Below are 14,978 nucleotides of genomic sequence, written 5' to 3' on the forward strand. Positions count from 1 at the left end.
GAGATGAGTGAGGAGGTGACGAGGGATAAGAAGGAGGAGGAGAAAATGAAGAAGACAAATGTGAAGGAGAAAAGATAATGAGCAGGAGGAGAAAGAAGAAGATGAAAAGTGTGAAGAAGTTGAGGAGCAGGAGGATGAAGAAAAAGAAGGAGGAGGAGGAGGAGAAGAAGAACCGCATGAGGAAGGAGCAGATATGAGGAGCTTCCTTCCTTCCATGTGGTTCTGGTTCTGGTCCAGTGGTAGGTAGAGATCCATCAGAGACATATTCTATTGACCACATGGTGGCGCTGCAGCTGATTCAGACTCAGACTGAGTTCTGTTTGTACCAGTTGTGTCTGATGTCGTCTTTCTCTCCTCTCACTTAAAAACAAGCATCAATTCTGGTCTCTGATGGCGACGCTGATCTTTTTACAGCTTCACTGGCATCAAAGTAACGGCCGCTCGTAAATCTGAACCCGAGGAGGAGGAGGAGGAGGAGGAGGAGGAGGAGGAGGAGGAGAGAACCAGAGGATGAGGAGTGAGAGTAGAGACGAGGATAAAGAAGAGAAGAAGAGAAAGAGAGGGAGGGAGGGAGGAGAAGAAGGGAGGACAAAGGAGGGAGAGAGGAGAGGAGGAGGAGAGAGGAGAGAGGAGGAAACAGACGCATTAATGACGTGTTAACGAGAACTATTATTCACATCTGAATCTGGAGCAACAACTAAAACATCAATAACCTGGTTCAGTCTGATGCTTCACCTCATCTGGGACTGATCCGCCCCAAGACCGGACCAGACCAGACCGGACCAGACCAGACCAATAAGACCAGACCAGACCGGACCAGACCAGACCAGAACAACAATAAGACCAGACCGGACCAGACCAGACCAGAACAACAAGACCAGACCAGACCGGACCAGACCAGACCAATAAGACCAGACCAGACCAGACCAGACCAGACCAGACCAACAAGACCAGACCAGACCGGACCAGACCAGACCGGACCGGACAAGACCAGACCAGACCAGACCAGAACAATAAGACCAGACCAGACCGGACCAGACCAGACCAGACCAGACCAGTTCAGACCAGAACAATAAGACCAGAACAGACCAGAACAATAAGACCAGACCAGACCAGACCAGAATAATAAGACCGGACCAGACCAGAACATTAAGACCGGACCGGACCAGACCAGACCAGTTCAGACCGGACCAGAACAGACCAGAACAATAAGACCAGACCAGACCAGAACATTAAGACCGGACCGGACCAGACCCGACCAGAACATTAAGACCGGACCAGACCAGACCAATAAGACCAGACGAGGACTTAAAACATTAAATAATATTTCTGGAGGAACAGATTAATTCACCACTGGACTGATTTGTTAAAATAAACCCTGAATATCACCAGGTCTAAATTATTTATTTATTTATTTTAATGTTGCACTGACGGGTCACGCTTGGCTTTTCATTGTTTCCACAACAATGATCATTCATTCACTCATTCATTCATTCATTCACTCATTCATTCATTCATTCATCAGATGTGCTGCCATGGAAACCATCATTTAGACGTTTCTATCACCAGGATCAGAGCTGGGACACAGTTAAACCATAAGAAGTGTGTTGGTTATTAAACTGTAACTATAATGTCCCATAAACCAGCAGAGGAACCGTGGACGGTTCCACTTTTCTCTGCTGTTGAAATGAAAACTTTAGACTGTGGTTCAGGTTCAGGTTCAGGGTCCCTGAGAAGGCGTCTCTGCTCTGACGCCGTCATGTCCATGTGTTTTTCAGGTGGAACAGGTCGGTCGGGTCAGAACCTCGACTCGCCTCTAATGCGTGAGAAGAAGAAGAAGATGCTGAATAACCAGCAGAGAGAGAGAGGCCGTCCTTCAGCGTCCCCGCGTCTCCTCCGTCCGTCCGTCCGTCTCTCTAATGGATGAAAGCGTCTCCTGACTTTAAATCCTCGCCGTGCGGGCGGAGCTTGACCTCTGACCTCGCGCTGCAGCTTCATCCATTTCAATGGAGCCTGTAGAAGCCCAGCGTCTAGACGCTCCATGCATATGGATGAACGGCCCCAGCACCAGCTCACTCCATGCTAGGCTAACGCTCGGTTAGCTTCAGGCGGCACATTAGGGGACTCCTGTTACCATGGTTACGACTAACGGACGCCTCAATCGGCGTCGCTGCAGCTAACGATGATCTTTAGCTGCTTATTTATTTATTTACAAGTCTGTCGGAAACTAAAACCATCACAAGGACAGTACAAGCACTTCTTCCTTTTCTTTAGAGGAGAAGGAGAAGAAAAAGAAGAGGGAGAGGTCAGTCTTCTAGAGGAACACAGAAGACTGGACACTTTATTAGGTACAGCAGAGAAAAGGTAAATGACAGAGAGAGACCTTGATTTTACCGGGTTTTCATGTTGAGAGGCCGGGGTTTGTTTTTCCTGATGTACCTAATGTTTCGGCTCCATTCAGTCTAAATAACAATGAGCTGAGGAAGATGTGACGTTCAAACAGCTTTAAACTCATTAAACATGAATAACAGCTCAAATTAAAAATGAAACACATTTTACAAACTGGATTTATTTAATTTAAAGAATTAATGTTTTTGTTATAAATCCACAAAATAGTTTCTAAAAACATCCTTGATGAACTATTAGTTTATGAATTATTAGAAATCACTTTCCTCTTGATGATATTTATTTTATTTGAATGTTTTTCTAGTTTCTTGTGTGTTTCCTGATTAAAAGGCGGATGAGAATGACTCCTCTGCTGTTCCTAATAAAGTGGCCAGTGAACATTAACTCTCCATTAAAGACCAACTCAGTCAGAAAATAAAAACCTCAAACGTTCTTTGTGTCTGTATCCACAGAGACTCTCATTCCCTCTCTCCGTTTCCTGCATCCCATCATCCACCCCGGTGCGTCGCCATGACGACCGGTCAGCACTAAAGTCCAGGTGACCTCCTGTCAGTCTCCTGCCTCCCACTCGTCTTTTCACTCATAACTTCCTTACTTTCTTTCCTTCTTAGGTTTCTTGTCCTCTTTTCTTCCTTTAACCTTCCTCCACCCGTCAATCCTTTACGTTTACCTCCTCTTTTTTCTCCCCCTCCCTCCCTCCCTGGCTCCTCCTGCTATAATTATTATTGATATTATTTTATCAGAGCGATGTCTCTCAGCTCAGGACTCAGCGCCATCAATTATGAACGAGAGAGAGAAGAAGAAGTTCACTGGGTGGCTCAATTAACTGTGACCTTCCTCCTCCTCCTCCTCCACATCTTCATCCCCACCTCCTCCCTCCTCCATCTCCCAGAATGCCCCTCTTTGACCTCATGCAAATGGAAACCTCTCAAACACACCGCGAGGAAGAGGAGGAGATGGAAGAGAAGGTAGAGAGAAACAAGAAATTTAATTTCTTCTTTTTTTGACTCCACCTTAAAGCATCTTAAGGACCACGTGTACCTGCTATACACACTATTATTACTGTTATTACTATTATTATTATTATTATTATATTTCTTCTTCTTCTTCTCCAAACAGGATGTAGTACGTTGGGAAAACTCCAAACCTGATGCACGAAGTCTGAAATATCTATTTTGTGAGTTTTCGATCATATTTTATCTGTCAGGCTTTTAGTCGTTTACTGAAAACATGAATCCATTTTTCTCTTGGTCTGAGTTCAAACAAAGATGAGCTGGAAAACTAACGTCTGAGCTAAATATAAATCTATATGTCATTTTAGAAAACTCAGCATCACAAAAGACAGAAATTAAACATCAAACCAACATCCTCTTAAAATATTAGTATTTTTTCAGATTTTTCAGAAAACACAAAAAAATTAACCAAATATTGATTATATTTATTTATAATATATAATATGTATTTATTCTTAAAAATAATTATGTCAAAAAAATACTTTGGCCATTGTTATTATTTTAGGATGTTAATCTTTATAAACTGGAGAGTCCATGGAGGCGGCCATATTGGAAACGTAGCCAAAAGCTACTGAGTTGAGGTGCTGGTTAAATCCACCAGGGGGCAGAAGAAAACCCTCAAAATGTTTAAGTTGAGCTTATTAAGTAAATATTAATATTTATGTGTCATATTTTATGGATGTTCTCAGAGAAACCAGGTGACCACAGGTAACCACTCCACTGCAGAATATTTTATTATTTAAATTAATGCAGAAATAATGTGTGAGATAAGAATTGAACACGTGTCCAGAAGCTTTATTTATTGTGCTTTAATGTATTTTTCATGGAGGGAAAGTGTTTTAATGTTTTAGGTGAAGAGTTTAACTTTTAAGGACGAGTCAAATCTTAGGAAGACGTTTTAATTGGTGGAGCTGGACGAGGTCGGGAGGACGTGGAAACATTTGATCTGATTTACTGAATCTGTCGACTACACAGAAACACAGAATAAATGAATAAATGCAAAAAGGAGGAAGTTAGAGACGAGTGAAACAGATTCACTGAATGTCAACGGTTGCAGGAAAGTTTCATCATTTTAACATAAATGACTCAAATACAACGAGAACCAGGAAATAAAGTAAATAAATATAAATCACACGTCTGAAAAAAAAATCACACTGAGAATTCACTCACACGGGGGAAGGGGGGGGGGGGGGCACAGTAACACACACAGCAACACACACAGTAACACAGTGACACACACATTAACACACACAGTAACACAGTGACACACACATTAACACACACAGTGACACACACACAGTAACACACACAGCAACACACAGTAACACACAGTGACACACACAGTGACACACACAGTAACACACACACAGTAACACACACACAGTGACACACACAGTGACACACACAGTGACACACACACAGTAACACACACACAGTGACACAACACACGTGACAACACGTAAACACACACAGTAACACACAGTCACGACACACACGTAACACACACAGTAACCAGTAACACCACACAGTACACACACAGTAAACACGTAACACACACAGTAACACACACACAGTGACACACACAGTGACACACACAGTGACACACACAGTAACACACAGTGACACACACACAGTGACACACACAGTGACACACACAGTAACACACACACAGTAACACACACACAGTGACACACACAGTGACACACACAGTGACACACACACAGTAACACACACACAGTGACACACACAGTGACACACACAGTGACACACACAGTAACACACACACAGTGACACACACAGTGACACACACAGTGACACACACAGTAACACACACACAGTGACACACACAGTGACACACACAGTGACACACACAGTGACACAGTAACACACACATTAACACACAGTAACACACACACAGTGACACACACAGTGACACACACAGTGACACACACAGTAACACACACACAGTGACACACACAGTGACACAGTAACACACACATTAACACACAGTAACACACACACAGTGACACACACAGTGACACACACAGTAACACACACACAGTAACACACACACAGTGACACACACAGTGACACACACAGTGACACAGTAACACACACATTAACACACAGTAACACACAGTAACACACACAGTGACACACACAGTGACACACACATTAACACACACAGTGACACACACAGTGACACACACACAGTGACACAGTGACACAGTGACACACACAGTAACACACAGTAACACACATTAACACACACAGTGACACAGTGACACACACACAGTGACACAGTGACACAGTAACACACACAGTAACACACACAGTAACACACATTAACACACACAGTGACACACATTAACACACACAGTGACACACACAGTGACACAGTAACACACACAGTAACACACACACAGTAACACACAGTAACACACAGTAACACACACAGTGACACACACACAGTAACACACAGTGACACAGTAACACACACAGTAACACACACAGTAACACACAGTAACACACAGTAACACACACAGTAACACAGTAACACACAGTGACACAGTAACACACAGTAACACACATTAACACACACAGTGACACACACAGTAACACACACAGTAACACACAGTGACACAGTAACACACAGTGACACACACAGTAACACACAGTGACACACACAGTAACACACAGTGACACACACAGTGACACACACAGTGACACACACAGTAACACACAGTAACACACACAGTGACACACACAGTGACACACACAGTGACACACACAGTGACACACACAGTAACACACAGTAACACACACAGTGACACACACAGTGACACACAGTAACACAGTAATACACATTAGGCTTCAGACGAACTGAATCCTCATTATTCTGAACATTATTCTGTGTAAACGATTTAAAGCCTCAATAAACCATTTATGTTGTTTTTATTAATAGATAAATAAAATTAACTTATTAATTTTATTTATCTATTATTAATCAGGTGCTCACACATTATTTACACGCGTCATGTTTCCACCTGCAGCTTTTTGTTGGTTCAGATTTTAATTTTAATTTAATATATTGTTTTTATTCTCATTACTCGTCTGTATTTAGAGAAACGACGACTAAGTGTTGAACGTCAGAGTGAAGGAGGAGGAGAGAGTTCTCTCTGTTTATATCTATTTTAATCTGAGCTGAGGTTTAATGAATCAACCTCCAGTTAAATCCTGGTTCTTTCTACTTCCTGGTTCTGGTTCCTGGTTCTGAGGCCTCACGTCAAAGACACGGACGTCCGACATGGAGACAGGCTGTGTGTGTTAGTGTGTGTGTGTGTGTTAGTGTGTGTGTGTGTGTGTGTGTGTGTGTGTGGAGGGGGGGCCGGTATAGAGGGGGGGCTGGCGTGGAACCACGTGGGGGCGAATCGGGGCCCGGATCCAGAGACTAATTTGGTTCTGGCCGGGGACGAGCTGGTTATTATTTTCCTCTGGACCATCAGGCAGAGGACACACAGCCATCTGCTACACACACACACACACACACACACTGTAACACACACACACACACACACACACATTAACATCAACACACACACACACACTGTAACACATTAACATCAACACACACACACACTGTAACACATTAACATCAACACACACACACACGTCTCAATTAGATCAGTGAGAGGCAGCTGCAGCCATCACACACACACACACACACACACACACACACACACACACACACACACACACACACACACACACACACTAACACTAACGCACAACTCTGACACTGTGGATCAACAGGGTGCTGCACAGACACACAATCTACAACACAACACAACACAACACAACCACCTGCTTCATGTCCACAACCCGCACAACAAAGAGGAGACACACAACAACAAAGGAAGGAAGGAAGGAAGGGAAGAAGGAAGGAAGGAAGGATGGAAGGTCCTAAAGGAGGAGAAGATTTTTCTAAGTTTCACTCTCAGATAAAGTCTGTGTAAAATGATGGTGGAAGGTCCTGGAAGATGAAGTGATGAAAGTGGAAGGTCCTGGAAGATGAAGTGATGAAGGTGGAAGGTCCTGGAAGATGAAGTGATGAAAGTGGAAGGTCCTGGAAGATGAAGTGATGAAAGTGGAAGGTCCTGGAAGATGAAGTGACTTTAAAGTTCAGATCCTTTAGAAAACGAGTGATTCACTCATGAACTGAACCAGTTGAACTGTTCATTATTTCAGTTTCAGGATTAAACTTCAGCTCGTCAACGTTTCAGTGCCAAGAAATTTAAATTAAAAACAAGGGAAAGTTTTCCTCTTAAAAATAAAATAATACGTTGGGTCGTGGTGGTTTAATTACAGCTTCCCTCTTTGTTAATGACTCCATTAACGTCTCGTTTGATTGGCCGGACACGTCCCGACGAGACGACTCAAAGCCTCAGAAATCCTCTTTCCACATAAATCTGCCTGAAGATTGTTTGAGCCGCGGCCCAACGAGCCAGAGAATTCATAACCTCGTCAATTTGTCAAAAGGCTTAAAGCCCCCACACCCGTCCTCCTCCTCCTCCTCCTCCTCCTCCTCCTCCTCCTGCAGCCATTTATTTTCTCTGATATAATTAAAGTTGAAAAATAATTAGCGATATATTTTCCTTCCTTTAACGCCAAAAAAAGTGATTAAAGGAGAAGAAGAGGAAGAAGAGCAATTAGGAGGATGGAGGTTGAAGAACTCTGTGTACACATGTAGGATTACATGCCCCCCCCCCTTTTTAAATCGGTGCCACTTCCTCCTCCAGTCTGTGATAAAAGCCGAGGGAACACGATAACTGAGCCACAGCAGCTTCAGGGACCTGATTTCACAATTAATCAATTATTTGATAGAAATCATCAATCAATCTTAGAGGAGGAATTAATCCGTGATGGGTGGGGGGGGGGGGGGGGGGTGGGGGGGGGGGTGATGGGGGGATGGAGCTTCCTCCTTAATTCAGTAAACTGATTATTGACCTTTTTATTTCACATTACTGAGATTCTAACGCTCCTGACGCACTTTACAGGAGAGAATATTCTTAGTTTGAGTCTGAGGAGCCTGATGTTCACAACACGTCGCCTTTTACTTCTGTTACTGGTCAGTTTGGATCATTTCAAACGTTTCTGCTGATTTGATTTTATCACCAAACAGGATCCTGTTTTATTCACACAGATTCAGCCGAGAATGACCTTTATTAACTTCAGCTCTGTCACAAACCAACTCTTCTGCTGCTGCTTTAACGGCAAAGACCGAACAAACAACACCAAAAGAAAGAATAAGAAGAGGAGGAAGAAGACAAAGGAAAAAGAAAAAGGAGGAAAGAGAATATATAGAAGATGAAGAGGAGGAAGATACAGAATGAAAGAGGAAGAAGCCGACTCCAGTGTGACCATGTCTGCTACTAGTTACTAGTCACTAACTAACTTCATCTTCATCATCATCATCATCATCCTCCAGTTCCTTGATTCATTCGTGACGACACATTTTAACATTTGACACATTTCACTCGTCTCCTCTGAGACACGAGAACCAGACGAGACTAAAGATCAAAATGTGTCCACGCGCACTAACACTAAAACGCACACACACACACACACACACACTAACACACACACACACACACACTCTGTGAGCTCGTTAGTAGCAGACTCGTTAGCGTCTCCAAGGTCACTGCGTGGACCTTCAGGGTGGACGTCTGTCTCTATTAACAGGAGACAGTGGACGAGCAACTGAGACACAACAGAGCTCATCACCAGGATGACAAAGTACAACAAAGAGTCCCCACACACACACACACACACACACACACACACACACAGCAATAAAATATGCGTCGTCGCTCGCTGCACAAATCAACAACCGTCCGACGAGTTGATGAGATTTTAAATGAGCCTTAATTTGTTGGGAATTGTGTTTGGTAACGATAAGACAGAGAGAGAGGAAGCTGTGAGGATCCGTCTCATTTCTGGTTACAAACACGGAGACAGGAGGACGGGAGGACGGGGGGACGGGAGGACGGGGGAGGACGGGAGGACGGGGGAGGACGGGAGGACGGAGGACAGGGGGACGGGAGGACGGGGGGATGGGAGGACGGGGGACGGGGGGATGGGAGGACGGGAGGACGGGGGAGGACAGGGGGACGGTGGGACGGAGGGACGGGGGAGGATGGGAGGACGGGGGAGGACGGGGGGACGGGAGGACGGGGGAGGACGGAGGAGGACGGAGGACGTACCTGTGACAGTCCCAGGTAGATGGACACGGTCTCAGAGATGTAGAGGAAGCGTCCCTCCTTGTTTAGTGCAAATACGAAGCCGTCCAGAGACTGGAAGAGGAAGAGGAAGAGGAAGAGGAAGGGGAAGAGAGTTAACTTCACACACTTCACATACGAGACAAGAATGTGGGACAGAAACAGTCTGAGGAATAAACCCTGAACAATCTTCACCTGCAAAATGTTTGAAACATTTGAAAAAAAAAAAAACAAACAGGTTAAAAACAGAATGAGGAAAATATAACGTGAAATAATGATGTAAAACAGCAGCGACTCTGAATCCAGGAGAATATCTGAGCTGGATTTGTGTTGATCCGAGGAGAACGGAACCAGAACCAGACTTTACTCAGCATCATATACAAACAACATATAGAGGAATCTACAGAGAATAGTTAAATGCAATGACACCAGCTAGAAGCTTCCAAAGAAAGAGAGAGAACGACTGCAGAGTCACATCCCTCCTCCGTTTATATCGTTTATATATTTATACGTTTTCTCCATCCAGCTCCACTCAGACACTTTCCATCTGTAGTTTAATTGTTGACTGTTTTTTTTACATGCTGCTATTTTCCCTCGTTGCTCCGGTTCCATTCATGTCTCTATTGTATTTATTGTGTAAAGCTGCTATAGTTTCTATTACTACAGCTACTGAACCACAGAGCTGACAAACCCTTCCAGCTAACACTAGCTCCTCCTACCTTCCTAGCCTCCTAGCTAGCACTAGCTCCTCCTACCTTCCTAGCCTCCCAGCTAACACTAACTCCTCCTACCCTCCTAGCCTCCCAGCTAGCACTAGCTCCTCCTACCTTCCTAGCCTCCCAGCTAACGGTAGCTCCTCCTACCTTCCTAGCCTCCCAGCTAACGGTAGCTCCTCCTACCTTCCTAGCCTCCCAGCTAGCAGTAGCTCCTCCTACCTTCCTAGCCTCCCAGCTAACGGTAGCTCCTCCTACCTTCCTAGCCTCCCAGCTAACGGTAGCTCCTCCTACCTTCCTAGCCTCCCAGCTAGCAGTAGCTCCTCCTACCTTCCTAGCCTCCCAGCTAACGGTAGCTCCTCCTACCTTCCTAGCCTCCCAGCTAGCAGTAGCTTTTCGTAGCCTCACAGCTAAGAGTATCGTTCCCTCTCTATTTACTTCCTGATTTCCTGAAAGCGTTTTGGACGTGTCAGATTTCAAACTGTGAACACGAACTGAGGAAATAATATTTTAGTGAAATCCTTCCTGGATCAGCTCCTTTATTGTCCGTGTGTCTGGTTCGTGGAGGATTGTGTTGGATTGTGTCTTTAATAGCGGCTGATTTAAATAAGTGTGTAATGATCGCCAGTGGAAATCTCAGCATTGTTTTCATCCAGCGGGTGAATGAAAACCTGTTCTCACAACGAGAGGCGCTGGGGAAAGGTCAGCCGGTCTAGTCGCCGCCTCAAAGACATGTGAGCGTGTCTAATGGTGCATTTATGTGACGATCACGCAGCGATGAATCCCTGACAGAGGCAGCTCTGACTGTGTCCAATGTGAGGATAACAACACACAGACTCTCAGCGCTAACACCAGCCGGGTCACACGGGTTAATTACATGAGATCCCTGCAGGAGCAGCTGATACCAGCACATGGACACGGACACGATGAACTGTATGTTCACTGGTATAAATACGAGCTCATTCATATATATAATATAGGAAAGAAGGAGCTTTAGTGTGAAAACTTATTTCCTTCAGTCAGAGATTTAATGACTGTCCTTTTATGTTAATATAAAAATATTATTTTTATTTGAAACATAAACTGATGCCTCCATGAGGTTCATACATTCTTTTTGGATATTTTAAATTTTTTTTAAAAACCTGAAAAACAACAAAAAATAAGAATAAAGACACGTTTCTTTTATTCCACCGTCTAAAGTTTTAAAATTTGACTAAAATGTTTAAATGAATGTTTCCTCCCTTAGTTTTTCATATATTAAATGACCAACGATAAATTTTCCTGTTGAGCATTTTTTAGTTTTAGTTTTTTAAAATAGGATTAAATATTTTATTTTATTTTTGAGTTGAACTTTAGATGCGTCTGAGATCTGACCTTTGACCTCTAAAGCTCGGCCAGTTCTGCGATGCTGACATGTAGCGCTGTCGTCTGCCCTCTCAGCTGATGAGATGCTAATGAGATGCTAATCGTCAATGAGCCTCATCAACGTCGGTCCACGCTGGGCTCCTCGTTAATCCTCCCGCTCCGTTGCCGGGTCCAGATTGTTGCTCTCCATGTTGACGTCCTTCACACAGAATGTCTCCGTCCTCTAATAAGCCCATTATCCTCACATGACATTTAAACATGTCATTAATGCTGACCAGCTGGCTTTAAACCCGCCATATAATAATACATTTCATTTAAATGTTTCCATCCACCTGATTCCAGTGGAATCCTGAACAGCTGTTCACTGGTGGATGCACTTAGCATCCTAGCCGCGCTAACAGTAGCTCCTCCTGGCCTCCCAGCTAATCGTAGCTCTTCCTAGCTTTCCAGCTAACGGTTGCTCTTGCTAGCATCCTTAATTAGCGACGGCTGCTCAGCCTTTAAATGAACAGGCTGAGATGTGGAGATAATCCTAACGTGTGTTTTTTCTTTTTACAGTTTCATCGTCGTATCTGATTGAGGTCCAGGTTTAGCAGCTCCAGGTGAAGGGAAGCAAATCTGCCCATTTCAGAGGGATTAAAACGGATTAATTAGACTTGGAAAGCGAGTTGAAAGGTGGAAGCGAGTGTGTGTGTGTGAAAAAAATAAAGCTGATATGACGCTGACGCTAAACGCACGAACACAGACACAGAGGAGCTGTAAACAAATAGAACCTCGGTGACCCCCCCCCCCCGGCCCTGAACCCTCCAGGCCTCAGATTATGAAGCGCTGTGTTTGTGCTACATGCCTGTTCTTAGCCTCCTCTGCTTTACAGCTGGAACCATGTACCAGGTCGGTGGGTGTGAAAGGTCAGGGACGGGTTGTTAGTTACACAAAGGTCGGTGTCAGACTCAAGGCGAGAACCACGAGAAGAGAACGCAGAACGTTTTCAAGCCTTTAAACAGCTGCACTGTGAGTTTTATTTATTTTTTATTCGTTGTCGTCACTGATCTGAAGAACTGTGCTGGTCTCTTAAACTCCACAAAAACGGATCAACAGTGTTTCTGGTGTGTTCTGCTACATCTTAGCTTCCTAGCCTCCTAGCTAATATCAGCTCTTCCTAGCCTCCCAGCTAACAGTAGCTCCTCCTAGCCTCCCAGCTATCAGTATCAGTTGTCAGTGTTTCAGTGAAGCGTAGAGGACAGGTTCATGTACCTGTGACTCCAGTCGGATCAGATCCAGTGAAAACCAGATCCAGATCCAGATCCAGTGAAAACCAGATCCAGATCCAGATATTCAGATATTTTCCGTCCTGCAGTGAAGGTGCAGTGAAGGACCCGCTATGCGCTGACCTCAGCCTGAGTGGAGGGATATTGTTTTTCGTGCCCTCTGTTGTTTTTCACAGGTATTTGCATATTAATAACACACAGAGACATGGTGGCCCTTCAGACGGGTGTATGTGTTCAAAGCATGGGAGTGCATGTAGGCGTGTGTGTGTGTTAGTGTGCGTTAGTGTGCGTTAGTGTGTGTTAGTGTGCAGACAGACCAAGGACGAGGACTTTGCTGAAAACAATACAAAGATGCAGGAACCACAGACGGTGGAACTAATGGACGCTGCAGCTAAAGTCACGTTCCAACACACACTCAGTCATTGTCTCTATCTCCTCGCACATATACAAACACACACCCCGTGGCAGCGGCCTCTGTGTGCGTCTCTTTATGAAATCACAGAGGGTCTGACCGCCTCATAGTAATTATGCTAATTGCCTGGATGCCCTTGCCTTTATTTATGCGGAGCTGCTAAGATAAATAAAAGGAAATTGCTTTGGATCTAACTGTATTCATTTCAGCATGCTAACTAGAACGCTAACGCCGGCTGTGTGTGTGTGTGTGTGTGTGTGTGTGTGCTCACAGATTTGTTTACCCTTCACAAATTCTGCAGGTAATTGCAATTTTGATTGTATATTTATTTATTTATTTGATTCTGTGTGTGTGTGTGTTTCCTGTCTCATAATGAAATGTTTTGTTCTGTTAACCAGAATAAAACTGTCTGCAAGTCACAGGCTGTTAAAGCCTCCAAACAAAAACACCACACGGAGACTTTAAGCATCATAACCCCAATAAATTCATCAAGGATCTAATCAAACCTTTAATAAATACTAAAAATAACATCATCACATGTCTCAACGCTTAAGATGTGCTGCCCAAATTAGGCCCCTACAACATCGTGACATCCCATAATATGCTGTATGTCATCGGTTACTTATTAGAGGTGAACTTTAAATATCGCATCTCAGATAAAATCGATGCAAAAACACATTAAACATCCTTTAATATGTTCTAATCCTTTAATTTAATCTACTGTTCTGTGATCCAGTCCAGTAGGAGGCGCTAAAGCTCCAACACGCAGCTCTGACAATCAAATCAAGAGAAGAAGAAGAAACGCTATAGGACCACGTCACAGAGTGGTTGCCAATGGCAACTGATGTCACTTCCTGGTTTTATCGCGTTAAATAACTCAAAACTAAATTTCTCAGAAAAAAATGGGTTCTGGAATCTACATCAGCATTATATTAACTACAAAAGGAATTAGTCCCGCCCACTAACATGGAGGGGGCGGGGCTTATATTTATTATACCCTATACACCCTGTTTCTGAATTCTGAATGTTACCCTCGATTAATAACGGAATCCAGTTTCAGTAGCTGCCAGCATCGTGGTAAACGTCGGCTTTAACACAAAAATGAAATGGACGCATAATACGAACGTTTTATAAAACGTCGTGGGGAGTTAGGGTTAGGGTTAGGGACAGTGACAGCGCCTCATCTGTTATTTCTCTCAGACTGGTTCGATGACCTGAAGCTATGGCCGGACGTTAGCTCGTTAGCTACATGTCCTCGTAGTCCGTTCTCTGTCACAGGTAAATGTGTAAATACTGATGGGAATCCTTAAATATCCAAACATGTTGGCAGATCTTTAAACATCTCACATTACAAGAGAACCTGGACCCATCCTTAGCACCTAGCGTAGAACCTAGCATAGCACCTAGTATAACACCAAGTGTAGAACCTAGCGTAGCACCTAGCGTAGAACCAGCATGCCTCTACCTGATCATAGTTATAGACACCAAGTTAAACTAGCGTAGCACCTAGCGTAGCACAGACC

General features: G+C 44.0%; 1 protein-coding gene across 4 annotated transcripts in view; it reads right to left on the bottom strand.

The window, feature by feature from the left end:
* LOC125023688 (neuronal PAS domain-containing protein 3) overlaps positions 1-14,978 on the bottom strand; it is a 198,375-nt gene that overhangs the window by 55,637 nt on the left and 127,760 nt on the right. For all 4 annotated transcript variants that reach the window (XM_047611132.1, XM_047611134.1, XM_047611133.1 and 1 more), the window contains one exon: positions 9,683-9,772. In XM_047611132.1, the coding sequence (XP_047467088.1) occupies positions 9,683-9,772 (90 nt within the window). The remainder of the gene's footprint in view (positions 1-9,682; positions 9,773-14,978) is intronic.

This window comes from Mugil cephalus, chromosome 17 (assembly GCF_022458985.1).
Source record: "Mugil cephalus isolate CIBA_MC_2020 chromosome 17, CIBA_Mcephalus_1.1, whole genome shotgun sequence".
NCBI lineage: Eukaryota > Metazoa > Chordata > Actinopteri > Mugiliformes > Mugilidae > Mugil > Mugil cephalus.